The 25,259-nt window shown below is 42.6% G+C and overlaps 2 protein-coding genes across 2 annotated transcripts; both read right to left on the bottom strand.

The window, feature by feature from the left end:
- Window positions 1–304: 304 nt before the first annotated feature.
- On the bottom strand, window positions 305–10,134 carry ARPC3 (actin related protein 2/3 complex subunit 3). Its single transcript, XM_045777117.1, has 7 exons — window positions 10,003–10,134; window positions 7,180–7,279; window positions 4,584–4,660; window positions 2,931–2,999; window positions 1,545–1,671; window positions 1,100–1,194; window positions 305–618 (listed from the first exon to the last, which is right to left on the bottom strand). The coding sequence occupies exons 1-7, from the start codon at window positions 10,006–10,008 to the stop codon at window positions 556–558; spliced, it is 537 nt and encodes a 178-aa protein (XP_045633073.1). The 5' UTR covers window positions 10,009–10,134; the 3' UTR covers window positions 305–555.
- A 2,948-nt stretch (window positions 10,135–13,082) lies between these two features.
- GPN3 (GPN-loop GTPase 3) lies at window positions 13,083–25,162 on the bottom strand. The gene is made up of 8 exons (XM_045777055.2): window positions 25,003–25,162; window positions 22,663–22,771; window positions 17,471–17,638; window positions 16,070–16,194; window positions 15,104–15,219; window positions 14,881–14,977; window positions 14,247–14,375; window positions 13,083–13,690 (listed from the first exon to the last, which is right to left on the bottom strand). The coding sequence occupies exons 1-8, from the start codon at window positions 25,048–25,050 to the stop codon at window positions 13,628–13,630; spliced, it is 855 nt and encodes a 284-aa protein (XP_045633011.1). The 5' UTR covers window positions 25,051–25,162; the 3' UTR covers window positions 13,083–13,627.
- Window positions 25,163–25,259: the final 97 nt, after the last annotated feature.

Here is a 25,259-nt window from a genome sequence, read left to right as displayed (position 1 = left end):
TGCCTTCAGCTCAGGGCGTGATCCCAGGGTCCTGGGGTCGAGCCCCACATCAGGCTCCTTGCTCTGCTGGGAGCCTGCTTCTTCCTCTCCCACTCCCCCTGCTTGTGTTCCCTCTCTCGCTGGCTGTCTCTCTCTCTGCCAAATAAATAAATAAAATCTTTAAAAAAGAAAAAAGAAAAAAAGTCAGATGCTCGACCGACTGAGCCACCCAGGTACCCCAGTATTGTACACTTTAAAAGGGTGAATATTATCTCTAAAAACTTTAAGTGAATGTCAAAGATAAGCAATAAAGTTTTTTGACATGGAATGTTAGAAATTTCTTTATTCTTACTTATTCTTATTAAGCACCAGCTTAATACTGCAGAAAATTTCAAATCACCCTCTGACAACCCATTCTTCCCTCCCCCACCCAAATTCTTGATAAAGAGCTCTTCAAGTGAAGACATGATCTCTTCTCTCTTCTGTATAAAACTTTATCAAATAAAGGCAAAGAACTGTGTACATCTTGCTGTAAAATGCTGCCCACAGCTTAGAAAGTGTCTGCCCAGGCTCCTTTCACTGTCCAGGTCCTGAAAGACTCTTGTTCATGAACTGTCTCTTCACAAAGCAAGTCCACCACTAACAAGAGGGGATAAAACAGAATGAACAGTGGTGGTCAAATCACAATGCAAGTTCAAGGTAAGGTCAGGGTAGGAATTTATATAACAACAAAATTTAATTTTGGCCTGTCATCCCTTATGTTATAAACTTCTTGAAAACACATGTAAAAAGTGGTGTTTGTTTGTTTTTATCACATCAGTCAAAATTATGACCAAAAAAAATGTAATACGGTCAAGATATCTCACACAAAAAATCTCCCCTATGGGTTTACAATGCCCTAACATAAGAGCATGCAAATAAAACTGTTTATTACCTGCAATTCATTATGCAGCGTGACTCACTGAATCCCTACTGTGTACTAGGCACATACTCGGAGTTAAGCAACACTGCAATGCAGAAACTGGAAGTATTCTCGCCACAGAAAACCTTAGTTTGTTTAATGGTAGCTACATGATAAAAGGTTATTTATGAACTAAATAGGTAAAGAAGAGGATCTTACCTTGCTAGGTTTATCATTCTGAGGGTCAAAAACTTTCTCACAAAGTCTCAGTCCAGTCTCTTGTCTCAGCTGCTGTAAGTAGGCCCTCATCACCTCTAAAATAAGGAGCAGGCAGAACAATAAAAGAACCCTGAGAACACCTCCCTCCTGTGCTGGTCGCTGGTCTGTACAATGATGTGGGTGATACACTTCTGCACATTCAAACAGGAGGAAGCAACAGAAATGACAGCCCCAATGGTTTTATAACCATTTTGGTTCAAAAGATTCTCTATGTGTTATATTTGTTGCCAAGAATCTTTTGTGAGAGTGACTGGTAAGATAACATCCATGCTAATAATTCCACTCTCAACCTGTACACCAATCAAGACAAGGAAAGGACGGGGGTAAAAAGCCAAATGGAGGAAATCTTGTGCCATAGAGAGGGAGGTAGAAACCCTGTTCTTACCATCTTCCTGTTTGTTTGCAGGTTTGGCATAAATTGCATTAAGTGGAAAACCAGGCTCTCCAGGAATGGGAAAATTAGTGATTCCCAGCGTGTACATTTCTTTTTCGCCTTGGCTTTTGGAATTGCACTAAAAAAAAATTACACACACGCACTTTACAGAGAAAAGGATAACAACATCCAATTTGTAATTTTTTTAGTCTAAGTAGATATGCTTGGGATTACTAATGTTTTTGGGTACCCTTCTGCAATCCAGGGAAGGCTGTGGACGCCTCAGAATAATGTTTTATTCATTTATTTGTTTTATTTATTTATTTTAAAAATTTTATTCATTTATTTGTCAGAGAGAGTGAGCGAGTGTAAGCAGAGGGAGCGGCAGACAGAGGGAGAAGCAGGCTCCCTGCCAAGGAGCCTGATGTGGGGCTCGATCCCAGGACCCTGGGATCATGATCTGAGCCGAAGGCAGATGCTTAACTGACTGAGCCACCCAGGCATCCCCAGAATAATGTTTTAAATGAATACAATAAAATACACAAAATTACAAAAGAAATCAATTATAATCAAACACAATAATTACAATATTAAAAAGCCATATTTATGACACACTCATACATGTGCTTCTTTATTAATGCACAAAATGACAAGATCCAGGCAATGGGCCTAAGAACTAAAATTTGAAGTAGTAAGGCATGAAAATAAAATTTTCAAATATTTTCAACTCTAAATGTAATATGAAAATGCTGTGGGGGAACCTGGGTAGCTCAGTAAATTAAGCGTCTGCCTTCGGCTTAGGTCGTGACCCAGGGTCCTGGGATCCAGCCGCAGATCGGGTTCCCTGCAAGCAGCGAGGCTGCTTCTCCCTCTCCCACTCCCCCTGCTTGTGCTCCCACTCTTTCTCTCTCTCTCTCTCTGTCAAATGAATAAATAAAATCTTAAAAAAAAAAAAAAAAGGAAAATGCTGTGATTTCTAATGGAGAAAAAGTCACAGGTATGGCTAATGCTACTGTGGGTTGTTGCCTACATTAATAACTAAAGTAAATGCTAAATCTCAGTTACAAGGTAGTGAAAAGAGAGACGTAATCTTTTCCCACTCAAGCTCACGAACCCGTGAGTTATATCCTTGGCTCAGAGGTTCTTAACCTGGGGTTAAGATTTCTGTCTTGGGAAAATACATGCAAAGCCTTAAAACGCCAGCCCCATATCTTCTCATTAGTCAACTAAACTACAAGTTTAGAATCCACATTCAGATTTTTCTCTTAGGTCCATGCTCTAAGTGGGAGGAAGTATTGTCTACTTGTCCTTAAAGTCTCAACGAGTCCAAACAGCTAGGAGAGTGAACATGTATTAGTACTGTGTTTTTCTGAGAGACAATCATCCCAGTTTAATTACCTTCTGGAGTTTCTTTAGACACTCAGAAATGTAGAGAGTTATATATATCAAGGTTCTATCAGCTTCATTCTGCAGGGGCGTGGGGTGGGGAGGTCAGGGAGGGAGGAACAGAAGTTAAAAACAGTCCTGATCAAAACATAACTATCACATGCAATAAATGAATTCAAGCTTTGTCTCTTGAGTATCACCTGAAAACTGCGCAGGCATAGTTCCTACAGCATCAACAGTTCCCACTCACCACATGCAGTCCTCCCCAGCCAACTTCTGTCCGCTCTGGGGGAGGGAGCCACCTCCTGCCATCCTGAGCTGTGGGGCTGCTCCTGTTCACCTCGGCTACCCTGCCTCTGGGTCCCAGGGAGCTGTGCCAACAGCCCCCCTCTCCGTGTAGGAAGGAGAGTTCAACAGAGCCGCCCAGAGAACCTGAGGTGCACCATATGGCCGGCTAACTGTTAAAACCCTTTCACTTCAGGATCTCTGCCGAGAACAAAAGCATTCCCGACTCTAAAGCAGGAAACAACTATTTCACGTGTGTCTTGTTCTTGAAGAGCTCTAAGAGCCCACCTCTTGATCTAACCAAAAGGAAAATGTGAAGACTGGATGTTGAGCAGAAGTGGCATGTACTTCAGGTCAGATTTTACACAGATTTACAGTTAAAAAAACAAACAAACTACACCTGCCCCTATTTTTAAGAGCATATGACATTCAGAAGAGAATGAAATGTGGCAGAATTATATTTATTTACACCTACTACAAACATCACACTTAGACCGAGCATTAAATACAAAAAACACTGTGAATATCATAGGATGTTTAGACTACAACTTGTAGACCAAGAGCCTGCAAACAAAAATTTCACACCCTGTTTGACTCCACAAGGTCAAAGTTTGGCAAGGAGAGGATGAAGTTCCATATTCTAGAATATTATCAAGAAAAGTTGTTGACATTCTTGTACCTTGCTCATAGGAAGAACTCAGAAAAGTTCTTTTTTCCACTTCCCCTCTCCTTTTCTGCCACACACTTTCTAAACTTCCTTTTGACCTCATTCCTCACAAGAACTAAGAGCAGAAAAGAAAAAAGGGTAGTTGAGGGAAGGGTCAGGATCACTGAACTTTATTTCTCCATCTCAGGTCCAGGACACAAAAGTATATAAAAATAACACAGCTACAATGTAGAATTTTTGGTTTTGGACTGGTGCATAGTAGGTGCTTTATTAATGTTGAATGAATAAAAAATGTCTAGATCATGGGTTGGCAAACTTCCTCTATAAAAGACCAAACATTAAATATTTTAGGTTTTGTGGGCCAAATAGTCTTTGTCACAACTGTTCAACCCAGCTGCTGTGGCATGAAAGCAGCTATAGAGAATATATTAAAAAATGAATGTGGCTGTGTTCCAATAAAACTTTATTTAGAAAAAGAGGCAGTGGGCCAGATTTGGCCCTCAGGCTATAGTTTGCTGACCTCTGGTACAGACTTTGGAGGAAAAGTAAGAAACTAATATTGATACAGCATCTAATATTAAGCCCTATTCTGAGTTTTTAAGGTTATACAAACTCATTCAATTTTATTTACTTCTCAGAACAACCCTGATCGCCAGGTAGATTATTATCCCCATCAGAAAACTAAATTAAATATTAAAAGCTCTATACTTTACCTTAATTTCATAGTTTTTGAAGAAGACATTGGCCTTGAAGTAATAGATGGCTTCATCCACAATATCTGTATCTTTTGCTAAACAGGACACAAGGGGGGAAAGGCAGAGAACATTAGCTAAATGTAAAAATAATATTTAACGAAGCTATAGAGAAAAAAACGCCAGTTCCATGGTCAAAAGTCTTGGAGTTGAGTAAAATAAAATGAGGCCACTGAAACGTAAGGTCTTTAGAAACAATTTCTAGAAAAATAAGCACATGGTTTAGTCTGATAGCTATATTGTTTTTATAAAAAAATATACTCATTAGAAACAAATTAATCAGTACAGAAAAATATTTTATTCTCACCTTAAATCTCACTACCTAAAAATAACTACTATTAACATTTGGTGAACATCATTTCAGACATCTCTCAACACATTTATAAAAATAGACTGAGACAGACTAACTTTGATAAAATGCTGTTTAAAAATAAAAAGTATTCAATGTAATTTTATATGAATTACCATACTGCAATTTCGGGGGAAAAGATCTCAATTGTCATTTAGGAACACACTGGGTTCACACATACGTCTCTTTTTATGAAAACTGTGACTTAAAATATACTTGGTACAAGCTGTTCTAGGTGGCTAGAGACTGAGAAAAGCCAGAAATACTGCTGTGACAAAGACAGATCTTATTATACAATTTCTTCGGGAGTTTTTTGTTTCCCTTTTCTTATTTTAAAAAGGTCAAAATCCCAGGGTCTTGATATCCGGCAGGCGGTTGCAGCAACGCAGAGACAGTCCCCCCCCCCCAGAGTTATTTATATTTCTTGTCCATGACTGCTATTCCTCTCACACAGCAGAAATGCAAAGTAATCCTGGAGGTTTAGTACTCTGTGATTCAGCTGTCTTTAACCCTGCTTGTTCCCCTGCTAAAGAATTTCAACAGAATTCTAACTCTAGACTCCTGTTCTTGCAATTTTCTTATCTGCAGAAAGGAAGTGTCCTCAGAGGATTCAATGTCTACAAACCCAGCTAGTTCTTCTAAATGTAACATTGTCGGGGTGAGGGGTAGGCTATAATCTTTGGAACCTAGAAGGGTGTTTGGCACATAAAGGTGTTAAAAAGGTGTCTGTGAATGTAAATAAATGAATTTGATTAATGCTAACAGTTATTTAGCTCACAGCATAGGCTTGTACTCCTTTATGATTCCAGTTTAGTTCTAATCCTGTTCCCTGGGAAAGAGTAACAGGTCATTCCCTGTCTACAGAAACCATGAAGATCTGGTTTCTTAGGGTCCTGTTCTCCCTCAAGGGCCCATGAATTGTTGCAAAGGTGGTAATTAGATAGACTCCATCCTTGGTCAACTGTATCTTCCGATATGCTACATGGTATTCTGTAAAGATCTGAGAAAGGTTCTTCTCAAAGAATCTGGGCCAACGTTGATTTTTTATTTTTTTGCACTGTAATTCTTTTAGATTATTTTTCTTCTTTGGTCTTTTTTTTTTTTTTGGTCCCCATCTGTTCCTTTTCCTTCATCTTGGAATCAAGCAAAAACTGTGGTGACTCACCAAATTTATTTAATTTACTGAGCTTTCAACTGATGTTAAAAACAAAATTAAAAAGAGGTCACGTCAAATAGTCTGGTAAAGGAATGAAGATGGGGTCAGTACAAAATTGGCAATAAAAACCACAGTCTTAAAAACCTTGAATGGAACTCAGTGCAAATGCTTTCTGGGTGCAGGGAAATGATGTCTAATTTAATACAAATTATACTGCTGGCAGAACATCTCAGAATGTGTCAGAAGAGACTAAAAAGAATGGGGCTTTCTAAACAGTAAGAAATGGTTCGAAAAAAGAGAAAGTGAGTATCAAAAAAGAAAGCAAAGATACAAAATTAAGCAAGAGAGGGGCGCCTGGGTGGCGCAGTCGTTAAGCGTCTGCCTTCGGCTCAGGGCGTGATCCCGGTGTTCTGGGATCGAGCCCCACATCAGGCTCCTCTGCTGTGAGCCTGCTTCTTCCTCTCCCACTCCCCCTGCTTATGTTCCCTCTCTCGCTGCCTGTCTCTATCTCTGTCAAATAAATAAAATAAAATCTTAAAAAAAAAAAGGAAAAGAAAAGCAAGAGAAAGAATGTATAATGTTATATAGGACACTTAAGATTTAAGATAGGGGTACTGCTGAAAATGAAGATCTTGAAGAATGAATAAAGGAAGTAGATACAGATGAGGGAAGGGGTCAAAATGTTTTGTTTTTTTCCACCAGTCTTACGACAGAAAAAGGATGGGGACACGGTATTCTATAGAAGTAACAGCATTAGATCCCTTTGTAAGATCTGAGAGTGACGACAGAACAGTGTCAAGAATTAAGAATATTTCCTCTTCCCTCTCAACAAAATATCCATAACTCAGCAGCAATAATACACTTTCTTACTAGATATAACATATGCTCATGATCTTGAAAGGTCTAGAATGCTATCTACCAAGCAAACAGAAAATACAAGAGCAGTCTGAGACAAAGGACTGAGCTAAGAATTTGCTGATTTGATAATGTCAGAGAGTTGCTAGATGTTTCCTACTAAAATCTGAAAATAATGGAAAGAAGTTTCAACTTACTCTCTCTAGGGGCAGGTCCTTTGAACTGACTTCTGATGGGCAACAGTGCCATGTTTCCAATGAGTTTGGTGTCAGGGTCCATGAGAGAAGAGTGGTAAGCCTGTAGTGGCAAGCCAGGTACGAATATGGAGATAAAGAGAGCAAATGTCAGCAGGGAAGACAAGTAACATTTCTCCAGAGGATAAAAGAGGAACCCACCCAAGACTAACTAGGAGAGGAAGAAAAGGGATGGTAGCAGCGATATGCTGAAGCTCGCTCTTACCTGCTCATGAAAATTGAATGTTAAATTTTGAGCAATTTTTGAATTTTTATGTATTTTATTTTAATTTTTTTTAAGACTTTATTTATTTGAGAGAGAGTGAGAGTGAGAGAGCACAAGCAGGTGGGGGAGCAGCAGAGGGAGACTGTGAAGCAGGATCTTCACCAAACAGGGAGCCCAATGTGGGGCTCGATCCCAGGACCCCGAAATCATGACTGGAGCTGAAGGCAGACACCTAATCGACTGAGCCACCCAGGCACCCCTTGAGCAATTTTAAAAATTTTTATTTATTTAAGTAATCTCTACACCCCACGTGGGGCTTGAACTCACAACCCTGAGATCAAGAGTTGCATGCTTTTCTGACTGAGCCAGCCAGGCACGCCTGAATTTTGAGGAATTTTTACAAATTTTGAGGCAAGCTGTTGTTAAACACAGCCATTACTAAAAATTAAATTACATAAATTTGCAACTAAAAAATTATATAAAAAACAAAGGTAATAAATACTCAAAATTCATTACTCTTATTTTAAAAAATTATTTTACTATTGCCTATGATCTTAAGGTTATTTATAGCTTTTGTATCTTTGTGGCAGAAATACTATGTAATGTGTGTGCTACTGCACATCTTCCAATTCCATGTTCAACGACATCACATTGGTAACCGGTGGGAGTATTTATGCTATAAAAATAGGCAGACATTATACAAATCAGGGGTGGACCGCCCCCCCCCCCCCAGCTATAATTAAACCAGAACCCAAGCACTGGCTTTTCAGTTCTGCCACTTCCTGGTGTGTTTGACCAAGACATCACTTTTCTTCTCTTAGCCTGTTTCCAAATTTATAAAATGAAGAGTTATCTACTGTCCTCAGTGGGTAGGTGTGAGTTAAAGGAGCAGAGGAAATCACACTTATTATGAGAGCAATTTGTATGCTGATTCCTAGTTCTGCTTTTTACAAGATGTTTGGCTTTTAGTAACACAAGAAGCATACCTGTGTTTCATTCATATATTCGTACGCATATATTCACATATTCATTCACCCACCAAATGATTATCAAGCACTTTCTCTGTGCAAGACATGGTGATAAAATGGTATGCAAGGCCAGCATGCTCTCTGCCCTTGAAGAAACTTCAAGCTAATGGAAGAGGCAGATATTAAATAAGTAATCATAGGGAAGTCCAGGAATGAGCACAGGACTTTAAAGTCCTAGCTTAAAATCTGGCTTTACCTCTAGTACTTCAACCTTGGGTAAGTTACTATACTATTCTGAGCCTCAATTTCCTCCTCTGCAAAATGGGAACAGTAAGTATCTACTTTCCAGGGTCACTGTGAGGATTAAATGGGATAATATACACACAGTGTGTAGCTCAGGGCCTGTCTGGCACACGTCAGGAGTGGAATGGTACCAACGGGATTCATTAAGTAAGTATTTCTAACTATGGCTTGCTCCTTTTTGTCACAAAACTTCATGGCATTTGTCACTACCTAAAACTATCTTAGGGGTGCCTGGGTGGCTCAGTCGGTTAAGCCACAGACTCTTGATTTAGGCTCAGGTCACGATCTCAGGGTGGCGGGATAGAGCCCCTCAGGGGGCTCCAGGCTCTGCACTCAGCGTCAGAGTCTGCTTGTCCCTCTCCCTCTGCTCCCCCCCCCCCACCCAGCCTGCTCGCACTTTCTCTCTCTCAAAAAAAATCTTTAAAACTATCTTTTTTTTTCTTTATTTACATTTACATGTTTGTCTCTCTCCCCTTTAGAAGGTAAACTCCTTGAGTGTAGGGATTTGTTGGCCTTATTCGCTGCTGTAACAGTTCTTGGCATGCAGCAGGTGCTCGGTAATGTTTTTTGTGTGAGTAATAGCATTATTGAACCTCCTTTTGCTCATCTGCAAAATGGAGACCATGATGGCGATAAATTCACCCCACCAGACTGGCTGTCAGAAATAAAGGACAACCAGACTACAATCAATTTTACTCCTACTCTGATGCATATGAAAACAGAAACAGACATTTGCGTCTGCTCTGGCGGCCCTACGCCCAGCACATAAGGGTGGCCACCAGTGCCCGGGCGACAGAGGAGGAGTCCGGGAAGTGGAGTCTGACAGTGACAAGCAGCGGGAGGGCCCTGGGGCTGAGGAGGAAGTGGGCCTGCGGGCGGGGGGTAGGGGGGGGAGAAGCCGGACCCTAGACTTGAGAAATGAAAAATAAAAAGCACAGCCCTTGGCTTCTCGGCTCTAGTGAATCTTTGGGGATCCTGACGGAGTCGAGGAGTACAGAAAGAGCGAGAGATGGGGTCGGCACTGGAGCTAAGGGGGCGAGAGGGGCCGGCAGCCTCCTCTGCACGCTCAGGGTCTCTGGCCCACTCTGCCGCGGCCCCGTCCCCTCCTGGCCGACACCCCCGGGCCGACCCAATCCTACAGCTACCAGCCCCCTTTCCTCGCTTCTCGCCTTCTCAGGCTCCGCTTCTTCTCTGCCCTCCTCGGCCCGCTTCTCTCAGTTCACGCACGATTTCTCGCCGCTACCCCTCTAGCTCTCGTCATCCCCCCACACCGCGAATTGGCCCCCCTACCGGCATCCTGGCGGGCCCCGGGTTTCAAGCTAGACGAGGAGGTTGGGGCTCGAGCGCGGCGCTTCCGGTCCGGCGGCCCGGGCGGGGTAGGCGGAAGTTAGACGGAAGGGGAGGGTGAGGGGAGGACGCGGCACTTCCGGTCTTGCTGTCCCGCCGCAGGCTGCTGCGGCTGCGCACGGTCGAAGGGACACCAGAGGGCGCCCGAGCACTAGGCAGGGGCTGTGAGTGCTGCGCATGCGTAAAGTGTGCGCGAACTGGGGCTACATCTTGGGTTACAGAATCATTGGTTTTTCCTCAGAGTTCATCTTTTCAGTGAAGCATTTCCTGGATCACACTATTTTAAATTCAGCCCCACTCCACTCCCCTGCGTCATCCTTTTTTCCCTCTTTTTTCCTTAGTTAGGACTCTTATTATTTAGCTTTTGGTATTTGTTTCCTTATCTATGTGAACGTCAAAAAGGCTGGCATTTTGTCCGTTTGGGACACTACTGCATCCCCAGCGCCTGTAATGGTGATGTACGTAGTAAGCATCAATAAAGATCTGATGAGTGAATGAATGAACCCAACAGGTTCGTTCTGGATTTAACAATGGGTAAAGGGGAGTGCTCTGCAAAGGGCTTTATGTATTACACTGTAGTTCAATTTTTGTGTGTAAAAATTGAGAAAGTGGACTCTGGATTTGAATCCCAGCTCCGATATTTACTAGCAGTGTAATTCTGAGCAAGTTAATTAACCTCTCTATGCCTCTGTTTCCTGAAAATGGAGATAATAGTACTTACCTCATTGTTTCCTGAGGGTGAAATGAATTACATGTAAAATGCTTAAAACTCACATGCCTGGAACATCCTGAAAGTGCAGTTTTTGTACCTATTACTGGAAAGCACTTCATGTGTTAGTTTGTAAACTGGCCCTTGTACACAGTGTAAGGACAGACTGAAGAGGCAGACAAATCCGGATGTATACAGGTGATGGTTTTAATAAGCGAGGGAACTTACTTGTGAGGCTTATCGTTAAAGGCTTTTGTGTCCCCTTAGTGCCTGCAGTTCTTGGTCATGCTACTTTGAAGAATGAAGAGGTAGACCAGACGAAGAGTGGTGGGCAGCAAAGCAAAGTTTCTTGAGCAGGAGTACAAAGCTCCTGGAGAGGGAGGGGGATGCGAGTGGGTTGCCCTCAGAGTTTCTAAGTTTAGGGGATTTTATGAGCTCTTTTGTGTCTATCCACCTATTAGGTTAGTGTCCACGTGCTGACAGGTCTTTTTTTTTTTTTTTTTTTTTGCTGACATCTGGGGCTTATGTCTTACTTGCCTCTTGCCTGTGATATTGACAAATGCTTTGTGATTGTCTTATTTTAGGACGTTTTGCAGAAGTCATTTCTGCAAAGGCTGCAAAGCAGAATGTTGGTGCAGTCCCGTCTAAGCTGCAAAGAGGATGTCAGTCTTGTTTTATTTTAGTTGTCCTGACCTGATATTTTCTTGTTGGGGACCCTGGCCCTGACTACCTAACTGTCCAACTAACTCCTAACATTATCTCTGGCGAGGCACCCACCTACCTGACAGAATCTTCTAAGTTTATATGGAGGCCTTAACTGGGTTCAGTCACATCCAATGGTCTCAACACCTTATTCTCTCCAGACTGTGTCCTTGGAACATCTCCCACAGTGAAGGGTGAGAGGGGTGAAGAACCTCCCATTGCCTGGGCCCAGTTCAAGGGTCAACCAGTGGTCACATCCTCTTGATTATCTTCTCCAACATCACCTTCCTTCAGTGCCAAGTTCATTGCTGCCTCAGACTATTTCTCCTGTCCGTCCCTCAGACTGGAATACTCTGCTCCATGTTCCCACAAATGATTTCTCATTCAGGTTTCTGGCCAAATAGTACCATTCAGGAGCCTTATGAGCCCAAAGGAGTCCGTTAGTCACTCTCCGTTTCGTTACTGTTTTCGTTTCTTCCTATTCCTTATCAAGTCTTTCTTGTTTATGGTCTCAAGGGCCCTGCATGTCGGCTCCATGAGAGTAAGGCCTTGTCTGCTCTGAGTGCTCCCATTTTATCCTCAGTGCCTGGCACCCACCAGTAAATTTTTCCAAAGAATCATGTCAGGCTCTCTACCAAGATAATGAAATCCTTGAGGACTGGAATGGACATACTCATCTTTGAAACCTGTGTCCAGAGGGGAAGGAAATTCAATCTGGCCCTTCACTTCTTGCTCCAAGGCACATACTGGACTCTCCAGAAGCTGAACCAGGGAAGAAATGCTCAAGGAGCAAAGAGGGCAAATGAAATTGCCTCTCCTTTCTTCCATAACAATAAAATTTTTAAGAATTAGCAACACTGGGAGATCAGGGTGTTTTTACCCGCTCATACTCAGGGCCATAGGGAGAGACCCAAGTGGGACAGCACATTCCCATGATGCCCATTCACGTTCTCTCCTGATTGCCCCCCCCCAGACACAAGTTACCACTGATAGCTAATCATAGATAGCTATGGTTCCTCACACTTGGCACGTCTTTAGTTAAAATGGATCAAACGTGACACTGCAGGTGTACTCCTGCTATCTAGCCCAAGAATGATTAAAAATTCAACCTGAACTGTGGTTTCTGTAAGTGCTTAATTTGTATCAGCTGGATGATCCAGGGCCAAATGGCCAATGAAGCTTGGTCCGTTATGAGGACTAAATGAAAGAGATTACATAAAATGTTTCTTAGCATAAGGTCTGGCAGAACTCATTAAGTTTGATTCTGTTTTGCTTTAGCAGGGCCTGGCCCATGGTAGATGCTAGAGAAATATCTGTTGACTGACTAGCCACTTTGTAAGCTTTTACACCCAACGCTACTGAACTTAAAAACACTGAAAATAAACAATTCAATGTGTATATTAAAAAGGAAAAAATCATGTCTTTTGCATTTTTGTGTGCATCTGTTATTATTCCAGGAAAGTATAAATTTTTAAATGCTCAGCGACTACAAACTGCATTTTTTAAGAAATCGTGGACTATATTTTGACAGTTGGGCAAATTTATTCATTCAAAAATTTGCCCTGGCTGAATATTTCAAATTCTGACTGGAAAACAGGAGAGTAATGAAAGGTTAGCACTTTCTATTTCTTTTATTTATATACATACATATATATATTTTTTAAAACACTTTTCATTTTTTAATTACACAGATGATACATTTTCAGTGTTAAGAAAACTCAGACATACAGATAAGCAATAGTCTTAACTATATCCTTCCAGATTTTTTTCCTTTGGACACAGATGTGTATGTTTTGTTACAATAATTCCTGCCTCTTCAAAAAACCTTCTTAAATAATAAAAATCAAATAGTAAAAATAAAGGTAGACTGGGTCCTAACTGTACCACAGATGCTCATTTATACTATATACAAGTCTGTGCACTGATGTCAATTTCAACATTTAAAATCTTAAATTGATGCTGTTAAAATAATACTAAAAGATTCCACTTGAAATGCCAGCCATTTCAGAATAACTAGAACTTGATTCAGGCATGCTGCTGATAAAGAGCCAAGTATTGCATTTTTCATTAAAATAAGTAGCCTTCTAGTATTGTTGCATCCTTTGAAGAGAAGAATGTCTTGCTGCTTTGGCATATATAGTTACTCTGATAAATTCTTCACTCACTCTGGTGTCCTTGAAAATATTCATCAAACATAGAAGAAGATTCATCTTCATGTTCCTGACACAAAGGAAACACAAAACAGAAAATATTCATTTCCCCCAAGTGAGACCTAGTATGTGCTTACCTATTTTTCAGGTCATGCTCTACCAGGAGATAATGCCCAGCTGCATTTTAGGTGTCTTTTATAGCAGCAAAAGGCATGACTGATAGGATTTTTCCAGCTAAATTAAAGTACTTATATCTCATTGGAAGCATTTTTTACTTGAGTTTACGGTTGCTGACTCTCAGTTCATTTGCTGAGATAGTGGCCTACGACAACTACCATCAGGCTTCCTACTGACAAATGTGAGGGCGGCCCAATTTCAACTGAATTTTATCTCCTCTTTGCACACCCCCCCAAGCCCTGAGGACAAAGAAACCTGGTAACAGTGCCTCAATAACAGGGAGAGTAAAACTGATACACCTTGTTGAGCACAGATGTCAATTTCAGATGTCCCCTTGACAAGCCCAGTTTACTACTGCTGCTAAGACAATCTGAGGAGTTGCTGGGCTTATGGAAGGGCCAGTGAGTGCTGGCAAACATGGTTACCAAAAGCCAGTGATCAAAAATTACCTTTGGTTCTTTGAATTCTAAGTCTTCTCCATACTGAATGGCAAAATCAATATGCTGTAACACAATGTTCATGCTTTCTTCATCTGACTGATCGTAAGGCAAAAATCGAACCATGCTGTAGTCATCAATCTACAAGTTGAGAATTTCATAAAGGGTCATTCTGAAGCTGTACAAAATACTTAATTTTCAATTTACATTTTAAGTTTATAACCAGTTATACTTCTGATTAAAAACATTCGATGTGTGGAAGGAGCGGGGAGGAGGGAGCCTGAACAAAAGCAAATCATCGATTTTTCTGACCTCTGACCTCCCAGAACACTCATTAACTTATTACTTAACTAGACACTTACTGTTTCATAGATATTTATCTGAATTCAACAACCATCAGAAATTTCAGAAGGGTACAGTTCTGAACTCCCCAAATGGTTTGGAATAATAGACAAGTCAGTTACCTTATCAGCTACCACCAATAACTACTTCTAAATTAAACTACCGACTGGCCAGCCCACAGCCTGCCCCACCCGCCTCCCCTTTCCAAGGAAATAGGATTGGAGTGTGCTTTCCATAACGGTGGCCACTGCCTGGCTACAGGTAAACAGATGACCAGGTCATTTAAAAAACATGAAAAACTTACCAGTCCACATATAGCTTTAGTCAATTTTTTGAATTTTTTGCTTCTTAAGTCACTTGCAGAATCATCTAATAAAGAATACATGTCTGGGTCTAGAAACCTTCGAAAGTGAAAAAGAAGACTGATGAATGAAAGGAAGAATAAATCAGGAAACCAGATTTGTAGACTAATAAAACCTCACATCTCTGCAATTAAGATCTGATGATAATGGAAGAAGTGAACTCACTTTTCAATTTCCTTTTTAGCTTTCTTGCTCAGCAGATCCATTTTTGTCATGATGTTAACTTGTGGAATTTCTAGAGAGATCATAGCACTCAGAGCTGCCAAGATGCCAGAAATAAACTGAAGGAGGGAACAGAAAAGAGAAGATGGAACTGTTGCCAACAAAAATCGCTGTCTCCACAGAAAAGAGAAGCTTTTGCTCCTTACAGGAACAAGTAAAAGAAATGTTCCTAACGAAAAGACAATCCACTAATCAGACAGTTGACCCTTGGCTTCCAAAGGTGAGAATAAGGAGGGAAGAGGTAGATTTAATTTGCAGTGATCATGGGGCACCGGACTGGCTCAGTTGGCAGAGCATGTGACTCTTGATCTCTGGGTTGTAAGTTTGAGCCCCATGCTGGGTGTAGAAATTACTAAAAATAAAATCTTTTAATGGGGGGTGGGAGAAGCGCCTGGCTGGTTCAGTTGGTTAAGTGTCCAACTCTTGATTTCAGCTCAGGTCATGATCTCAGAGTTGTGGGATGGAGCCCCACATTGGGCTCCACGCTGGGCTTAAGATTCTCTCTCTCCCCTTCCCTCTGCCTCTCCCCTCACTCGAAAAAAAAAAAAATTAGTGATCACAAATCTCAATTTAGATGGTATCTTTTCCCACTGAATATTCCTTAAGGGCGATTAATGGGAAATATAGTTCATAAACTAGACAAAAGGCTCTCAGAGAATTAAAAATACTTATAAAATATGCATCTGCCTCATTTTTCTTGGTAAGTAGTTTCCCCAAATCTATATGATATCATAACATCATTTTTGAGTTAAAAATATGTCATTACAATAAATGAGTAAGAAAGGATACTAAATTATTCTGGAATATAGTTTCTGAAATATCCAGAGTGCTGAAATCACAGATTCCTTAAAGGAGACTGTCATCTGCTTGTACCCCCAACTAAAAACATCGAAAGACTGATCTTCAAACCTTGAACGACTCCACCATGAACTGGGAATCAACGAGAAAAACTCCACAGACTCGGAACTCCCACTGTTCCAGCTGTTGGACCAGCTGTTTCATCACGGGCAGGTGCGTATACAACTCAATCTGACCTACACGAAGAACATGACAAGACTAATACAAACAGGAAATATGTAGTCATCAAACTACACGGAAAAAAAAATTTCCCATAAGATGGTTAAAAAGGGAGTGAAAAGCAAGTGCCACAACGGTGTGTGTTGGGGTATTCATCAAGCTGCATGGTTCGGATGGACGTGCTTTTCTGTGGGTTCAATTAAAAACAAGGGGAAATACCCTCTCTCTTTCTAAAAAAAGGACAGGGGGCGCCTGGGTGGTTAAGTCGGTTAAGTGTTCAACTCTTGATTTTGGCTCAGGTCTTGATCTCAGGGTTGTGAGATCGAGCCCCACGTTGGGCTCCACACTAGGAATGGAGCCTGCTGAAGATTCTCTCTCTCCCCCCCCAATCCTTGTGCACACATGCTCTCTCCCTAAAAATACAAAAATAAAAAATAAAGTAAAGGGGCGCCTGGGTGGCTCAGTCGTTAAGCGTCTGCCTTTGGCTCAGGGCGTGATCCCAGGGTCCTGGGATCGAGCCCCACATCAGGCTCCTCTGCTGGGAGCCTGCTTCTTCCTCTCTCACTCCCCCTGCTTGTGTTCTCTCTCTTGCTGACTGTCTCTCTCTCTGTCAAATAAATAAAATCTTTAAAAAAATAAAGTAAAATAAAATAAAATAAAAGCAAGGGAAAATAAAGGGAGAGCCACAAATGATCAGAGCTAGGTTAGCCTCAAGTCTAAAACCCATGATCTGGCTTAAGAAGTTGTGTTATCTATTCCCCGCCAGCCTCACCTTATGACATTTCCCTGGGTTTTCAGTACTCCAGCCCCCCTACCCTTCTTGGTACCCCAAATCCACCTCACTCCTTCCTGCCTCAATGCTTCTGGAATGCTGTGCCTCTGCCTGGACCATAGCCTCCCTCACCTTCACCCCCCAGCCCAGCTTACGGACCACTTGATCAGAAGCCTCCCAATCTTATTGCTATGCGATGGTCTGTGCGACTCCTGCGGAGCACCTGTCACAAATTAATGTTAAATGATAATCCAGGTGACTCTGTTCATTCTGTCTAGCACTCCCACTTGACTGTGAGCTCCATGAGGGCAAAGACTATGGCTGCCGGGGTCTCTATGGTATTCCCACCATACAAACTAAGCACTCAGTAAATTCAATGAACGAGTTAGAGCCAATAAACAAGAGCTTTGTGCCTCACTGCACTATAGTTAAAAGCCAGGAAGGCTCAGTCCACTTTCTCTCACTGGGGACAGAATTAGCACAATTTCCAGGAAAATGTCACATTCAAATTGTTGACTTACCTGGACAGTCAAAAAGGATATAGTCGTCCTCTACGTGGCCAAGACAGTTCTCTAGCCAGTCAAAATTATTGGCGAAGTACTCCATGCAAAACACCAATCCTCCATTGGGACCAAACCGCAGAGAGTCATCCTCCATGACATCATCCACCTCAATCAGTTCCCGGATGTCTGCAAAGATAGGGCTCAGAATATAAGAATGTCCATTCAAAAATTGTTATCCTTGTTAGCAACAGTTAACAGTTATATAAAAACTCACATGCGTAAAGCTATTTCTGTACATGATTATTCACTATAGCAGTGTTCGTGGGAACCAGTTAAATTACCGTACAGCCAGACAACAGAATCCTACATAGCCATTAAAAGGAGAAGTTCTTTAAATATGGATGTGATATAATCCGCCAAGTATACTTTTTAAAATTAATTAATTAACTGAGAAAGAGCGTGTGCATGCACACACATGTGGGAAGGGCAGCAGGAGAGGCAGCGAATCTAAAGCAGACTCTGCACTGAGCATGGAGCCCGACCCAGGATTCGATCTCACGACCCTGAGATCATGACCTGAGCTAAAGCCAAGAGTCAGATGCTTAACTGACTGAGCCACCCAGGTACCTCATCCCAGGTACACTTTTAAGTGAAAAATGCGAGGTGCAAAACTCTGTGTAAAAATGCCATCATTGTGTTAACAACAACAACAACAAGACAAAGATGCACTACACATATATAATAATACATATATCTGATTTTATATCCATAGCCTCTCTATGGAAAGACACCCTAGAAACTGGCAACACTGCCTGCCTCCAGGGAGGGGAACCAATTACTGGGACACAGACCTGGGAGGGAGACATTTTACTGTATACTTACTCTTCTGTACCTTTTGCATTTTAAACCGAAGTCAATATATACTACCTATTCTAAAATGATTAAAACAAAATCAAACCAAAAAAACCAATTGCTGTTTTTTGTTTTTTTTTAAAGATTTTATTTATTTGTCAGAGAGGCAGAACACACGCGTGCACAAGCAGGGAGAGTGGAAGAGGCAGAGGGAGTAGCAGACTTCCCACTGAGCAGGGAGCCTGTGCCAGGTCCTGTGCTCGATCTCAGGACCCCGGGATCATGACCTGAGCTGAAGGCAGATGCTTAACCAACTGAGCCACCCAGGCGTCCCCTGGTGTTTCATAACATGACCTTGGGGAAGCTACTTAATCTCTCCACACCTTATTTATAAAATGGGGGACAAATCATATTCCTGGGGTACAAGGATGAAGATTCTATGAGGTAATGTAGCTAAATCACCTACAGCAGGGGCTTAAAAATTCTAGCATATTCATAGTTCTCTTCTACTACCAATTTTGGAAATCTGTATTTATAACCTTCTCCCATAGGTTTTTTTATGTTTGTGCACAAACCTACAATCTGTCCACAGAGCACTGACTCACTCATAGCCACGTTTATGTGGATAATACCTTCCTATGCACTTCCTCTCTCTATCCAAGGGGTAAACACCTGACTAAGTTGGGTCAATGAAACTGGGTCTTCTAAAAGGATGACTCAAGGACACAAGTCAGTCATTAAGACATCTGGACCAGAAAGTGATGAGAAGCTGAAGTTGGTAGCACGTTGCTGGGCCCTCTGAAGCTGAGAAAGCTGGTCTGTAAGAGGGAGAAAAAGGCAGAGACAGAAAGAAAGCCAGCTTCGGTCTGTTAGTTTTTGTTTTGGGTTCTAGTCTCTCATTAAGCCTTGCTCTTGGGTTTTGTGAGAGATCCCCTGATTCCTTCTAAAAAACAAATCCTCCTTTTACATAAGATGGCTTCAGTGATTTCTGCTGGGTGCAACCAAATGATCCCAAAGATATGCAAAGCCTTTTTATTTTGTTTTGTTTTGTTTCTTGAGGGGCAGAGGAAAAGGAAGAGAGAGAAATCTTAAGCAGGCTCTACACCTGGTGCGGAGCCCAGCACGGGGCTCGATCTCACAGCCCTAAGATCATGACCTGACCCAAAATCCAGTTGGATGATTAACTGACTGAGCCACCCAGGCGCTCCTGCAATCCCTTTTCCTATGCAGGATGACTATTTCATACCTCCGCCTCTTCATTCAACCCCTGCCTCCCAACCCCATTTTTACCCACTTCCAGCCACTCTCATGTCCTGATGGCACACATGTCATCGCTTCTCGGGCTTTTGGCTAAGATCAAGTGTAGTATCTGACGGCACACGTGTCATTAACAGAAATCAGAAGCCAACAAAAGAGAATTTCCCATATTCCCACTACCAGTATTGCATGGTGTCTTCCACCCTGCCTTCCCTTTGGTTACAACAGAAGAAGCATCCCACTCCTGGGGCACCTGGCGGCTCAGATGGTGGAGCATGTGACTCTTGATCTTCAGGTTGTGAGTTCAAGCCCCATGCTGGGTATAGAGATTACTTAAAAATAAAATCTTAAAGCAAAAAGAAAAAAGCACCCCGCTCCTAGTGAAGGCAAAACTCCCCACGTGTTTGGGATCCCCCTCCCCCTTCTTGCTCTTGAAGTTATTCCCATTGTCTGGCATTTTCAGTTTCTCTTTGTCTACCGGATCTTTCTTTCTTTTTTTTTTTTTTTTAAAGATTTTATTTATTTATTCGACAGAGATAGAGACAGCCAGCGAGGGAGGGAACACAGGCAGGGGGAGTGGGAGAGGAAGAAGCAGGCTCATAGCGGAGGAGCCTGATGTGGGGCTCGATCCCAGAGCACCAGGATCACGCCCTGAGCCGAAGGCAGACGCTTAACGACTGCGCCACCCAGGCGCCCCAGTCTACCGGATCTTTCTGTTCAGCAATCAAGTCCATTCCGGTTAGCATCTCCAATGTTAAAACACAACCTCCCTTGGCCCTCCTACCCTCTCCAGTTCTCACTCCACTTTTCTGCTCCTTTCATAGTGAAACTTCCTCATCTCCTCTGCTGACACTGCATCACCTTCAGGCCACTCTTCCAATCACTCCACTGAAACTGCTGGGCACAGTCACCTCCATCTCCACGTCCCCCCATCTCACAGCCACTTCTCCGTCCTCATACAACTTCACAGCCGTACCTGACATACCATGCACACAAGCGTATTCTTCAAACAGTCTCTCCTGGCTTCTGTGATGGTACATTTTCCTGGCTTTCCTCCGATCTTACTGACGCCACCTCTAGGCCTCTGAAGATTAGACAACTTCAAGGCTTGGTCTTGGGTTCTCTTCTCTCACCACACTTCCCCACCCCCCCACCCCAATGATCTCATCCAGTCCTGGAACTTTATGGTCTATACGCTGACTCGCAAATTTATACCTCCAAACCAGACCTTGTCCCTGAGTCCCAGACTATTGTATCCAGTTGGTTCCTTGATATCACTTCTTAGATATCTATCAGGTGTTTCAAGCTTGGTTAAGTGCAAAGAGAACTGCCCCAAACCTAAACGGATTTGCCTTCCTTCCCAATAAATGGTATCACATGCTCTCTTCAGCAATTCAAGCAGTTCAAGTCAGATATCTAAGAGTCACCCTTGATGAGTCCTCCCTTTCGTATACCCTTCTGGTTCACTCTCCCACAAAGTGCTGCTAATTCTACTTGCAAAGTAGATACTGAATCCATCTGCTTCTTTATATCTCCACCATGACCACCTAGTCCAAGCCGCTTAGACATCTGTAATAGCCGTCCTACTCGTCCCTGCTTCTACTCTTGACCCCCTTGAGTCCATTTTTCATCTGAGAGCCAGTTATCTTTAAAAATGTATATCAGATATCAATCCTCTCCCCTGCTTTAAACCTTCCAATGGCATTCCACTGCTGACAGATGCTGCAGATTGAATGTGTCTCCTCAAAATTCCTATGTTGAAAACCTAATGCCCAAGGTGATAATATTAGGAGGTGGGGCCTTTGGGAGGCAATGAGATCATGAGAGTGGTACCTCATGAATGGGATTAGTGCTTTAACAAAAGAGGCCCCAGAGATATTCCCTGCCCCTCCCCTCATGTGTGGACACAGTGGGGAGTTGGCAGTCTGCCACCTAGAAGAGGACCTTCACCAGAACCCGACGATGCTGGCACCCCGATCTTGGGCTTCCAACCCCCAGAACCATGAAAAATACATTTCTGTTTATAAGCTGCCCTGTCTGTGGTATTTTGTTAAGGAAGCTCAAATGGACCAAGAAAACAGGATAGAACCCAACTTCTCATGTCCTACTAGCACCTACGACTTCTTTCCTTCACTCCTTATGCTCCAGCTCATCGACATCTTTGTTTTTTCTGAAATATACCAAACCCCTTCCTATCTCTAGGCTATTTATTGACCTGATGTTCCCTCATCTTGGAAGGCCTCTCCCCAGCTTGGTGAGAACAGAATTATCTTTGGGTCTGGGCCCAAATCTCCCCTCCTGAGACTTCTTCCGAACCACCCTTCCTAAAGCAAGTTATTCCTTCTCATCAGCCTATTTGCAAAGTTCTTATCACAATCTGCAATGTTTATCATTTTGCTCATCTCCCGGCTAAAAGGTTCATGAAGGCAAGGACGTCAGCCTTGTTCTCTGCTAGAACCCTGGTATATGGCATAAAGTGGGTGTTCAAAAGACATCTGAATGAATAAATTAAATGAATTTTATTTGGGGGCACCGGGGTGCTCAGTTGGTTAAGCATCTAACTCTTGATTTTGGCTCAGGACATGACTGTGAGACCAAGAACGGCCTGGGCTCCACACTGGGTGTGGGAGTCTGCTTAAGATTTTTTCTCTCCCTCTCCCTCAGCCCCTCCCCTGCCTCTCTCCCCTTCTAAAAAAATTAAATAAATAAATAAATAAATAAATAAATAAATTTTTTTAGAGAGAGAGAGCAGGAGGAGCCCCTAAAAGAATTTTAAAAAACAAAACAGTTACACTGCTCACTTATACCATGATCTGCAGTAAACCCGATTCACCACAGCAGAACTAAGCATGAAGGGGACAGAAGGGAAGTGTGATGGAGGAGACTACTCACTTAATACCTAAACTAAAGACCAAGAAAGATACATGTCACTATGAGTGGATGTCACCAAATGACATTCAGCCTCATGTTGTTCACCATGAAATAGGGGCGCAGACTGTAATAATTGAGTTTTCAGCTTCTGTGCCAAGCAGCCAGCACTCATGGCCTCTCCACCCCCTTATTTTTCCTGAAGGAGGGGGAAAGCTCTGCTCAGGACTCACCAGCCATCACGGAGTAGTTGAAGTGTTCTGCTGCAGGATCCAGGTTCACAACTTGGACAGACCGATTGAGGGCTTCACAGTGCTGGACCATGGTGGCACAGTAGGTGCTCTGTAATGTCACAAGGCACAAGGGGGTCAAAGCAACAGGCAGTGTAGTGCTACCCCCTGCACCCCCAGAAGGACACCCTATATCACTTGGTCAGTATCCACTAAGGCCAAAACCATGCCTTCACTGACCAAGAAGCTGAATGAAAACAGGAAAGTTACCGGACTGGGAGTCAGGACATCTGACTGGGCTGCACGCAGGTCTAGACCTGGCTGGGATTCGTGGGTAACTTTAGCGAAAGTGCTTCTCTACTTTGCCCCTCAGTTTCCTCTTTCTTTCTTTCTTTTTTTTTTGTTTAAAGATTTTATTTTTAAGTAATCTCTACACCCAATGTGGGTCTCAAGCTTAACCCCAAGATCAAGAGTTGCATGTGCCACCAAATGAACCAGCCAGGCACCCCACCAAGTTTTCTTGTCTCTAACTGGGATGGCCTCCACGATCACTAAGGCTCCTTGCTGCTCTAACATGCGGCAAGCGGAATTTAAAGGGAAGACTTCTGATCATACCATGCGGCACCTAACACCCTATGTCTCCACCAAGATGATTACAGTCCAAACAAAGCTTTAAGTAGGGTAGTCATGGATGTTTCGGGTGGGGTGGAGGTATGTTTGAGCCAAGGAATATGAATGTGCTTGCTGAGCCAGGGAGAGAATTTCAAAATGAGAGCACACAAAGGTCAATAAATAGTCTAGAGATGGGCTATCAGTTTGCACTTTAGTTTAGAGAATTCCTTATCCCCCATGTAGTCCTTAACATACTATGTTAAAGTCTCTAGGCTACTTGTCTGTCTTTTCCACTTTCTATTTAAAGGCAGGGATGCCTTTTACTCAGTTTTATAAGCCTAGGGACTAGCACAGTACCTAGTACATAATAAATGCTTGATAATTATTTCTAATTCACTTAATATGTTTGATATAAACTCTACAAGAGCAGAGATTTGTGTGCATGTGTGTATGTGTTTTGTTCATTACACAATCTCCAGGGCCCAGAACAGTGCCTAGCACAGAGAACACACTCAGTGAGTACTTCAAACAGTAGGCATCAAAAATCTGTAGGAAGGTACTTGTCTAACACAATCAGTCTGAAAATTCATCTGGAATATAGAAAATAACTTCTATCATGCTCAGTGACTTTTCACATACTATTATCTCTGCCAAAGAGGAGGCCCTCTCCGTGCATCACACTGTATTTTAATTGGCAAGGCATCTATCAGTCTTCCCAAATAGACTATAGACTCTGGGTAGGCAAGGGCTGGATTACAGTCACATGCTGATCTCCTACACCCAGAATAGGTCAAGCTTTAGAACAATGTGCTCAAGACTGAAGCCAGACAACACCTCCACAGACTCCAGTGCTTCTCACGCTCCTGTTATTTGACTAATACCTTCACCCATTTCTGTATTTGAATGCCTCTCCTATTATTCCATGCATACTTATTTACAAGAAAAAAATTATACCTCTATTGTAAATAGAAAACCAGTTATATTTATCATAACGTGAAGGTAATTATAAAATTAAATACCCTTAAAGCTCTTTTTGTTCCAGCGAAAGATAAATGTCTGTCAAAAGCTCTAAGATCTGATCTCTGAAGAGATTTGGGGATTAAAAAAGTATTAAAGATATACAAGCATCAAACTGACAATTTCACTTCAATGCAAACCGAAAGAGGATTGAAAAGGGAGTAACTTTCTCAATATATGATTCAATGTTCATTAAGGTTAGGCCCTCCTAATGTACCTACTAAAATCGCCTCTATGTACCAGAAGTCCACGTTTCAAGCTCTAAGAAACAGTGATTTAATGAGACCTCATTTGAACTTTCTACGAGCGAGACAGGGCCGGATTCTGGAATTACACAAAAGTGGATTCAAATTCCAGCCGTCACTTAGCAGCTGTGGGATCCTGGGCAAAGAACTTAACCTTTCTGTGTCTCATTTTCTGTAAAATTCCCATCTGCAAAAATGAGAAAAACAGGACTTATCTCACAGCGTTGTTCTGGAAATAAATTAGGAGTTCAAACGCAATATCTGGAGCATAAGTATAATATAAACGTTAGCACCATCGTTAGTTACTCCACTTTCAAAACCCCAACAAAGAGCACTGAAGCCCAGACTGCAGAAGCGAGCTGCCCAAGGGTCCCCAGTGCACGCACCCGCCGGTCCCCCCATCAAGACCAGCACGTCCCTGCCTCCCACGAGCTCCGACTTTTCTCCTCTTCTCCCGCCAAATCCTCACCTTCCCGCTGCCTGCCGGGCCCATGACCAGCTGCGCATACCGAGGCATGTCGGCGCTCCCGGTAGCGGGTGCTGCCCGCGGCACGGCGGAATCCGAGCGCCCCGCTCCCTTCAGCCTTCGCGCGGCGCTCACTGAGTTCCGGGAACCCCACGTGCGAACCAATCGCAATCCAAAATCCTTTTGTGCCTTCTGTTCTAGTACATCCCAGACTACGGAGCGTCCCGCAGGTCAAATTTCGTGTGAAACGCGTTCTCAGG

This window comes from Ursus americanus, chromosome 30 (genome assembly GCF_024610735.1).
Source record: "Ursus americanus isolate L20-20 chromosome 30, mUrsAme1.1.p, whole genome shotgun sequence".
In the NCBI taxonomy this organism is placed as follows: Eukaryota; Metazoa; Chordata; class Mammalia; order Carnivora; family Ursidae; genus Ursus; species Ursus americanus.
Note: the sequence above shows the minus strand (reverse complement) of the source record. Positions and strands in the feature narration are given on the sequence as shown.

Bases quoted from the DNA above. Each gene is read 5' to 3' on its own strand.
- ARPC3 (XM_045777117.1), bottom strand. The intron at 4,661-7,179 runs GTAAGTTGAAAC...TGTCCTGTTTAG, and splicing joins AGGACCTGCCCCTAGAGAGA to CAAAAGATACAGATATTGTG. The intron at 3,000-4,583 runs GTAAAGTATAGA...ACGCCCCTGCAG, and splicing joins TCAAAAACTATGAAATTAAG to AATGAAGCTGATAGAACCTT.
- GPN3 (XM_045777055.2), bottom strand. From the start codon at position 25,050: ATGCCTCGGTATGCGCAGCTGGTCATGGGCCCGGCAGGCAGCGGGAAG. The intron at 22,772-25,002 runs GTGAGGATTTGG...GTGACATTACAG, and splicing joins GCCCGGCAGGCAGCGGGAAG to AGCACCTACTGTGCCACCAT. The intron at 17,639-22,662 runs GTGAGTCCTGAG...CTATCTTTGCAG, and splicing joins CAACTACTCCGTGATGGCTG to ACATCCGGGAACTGATTGAG.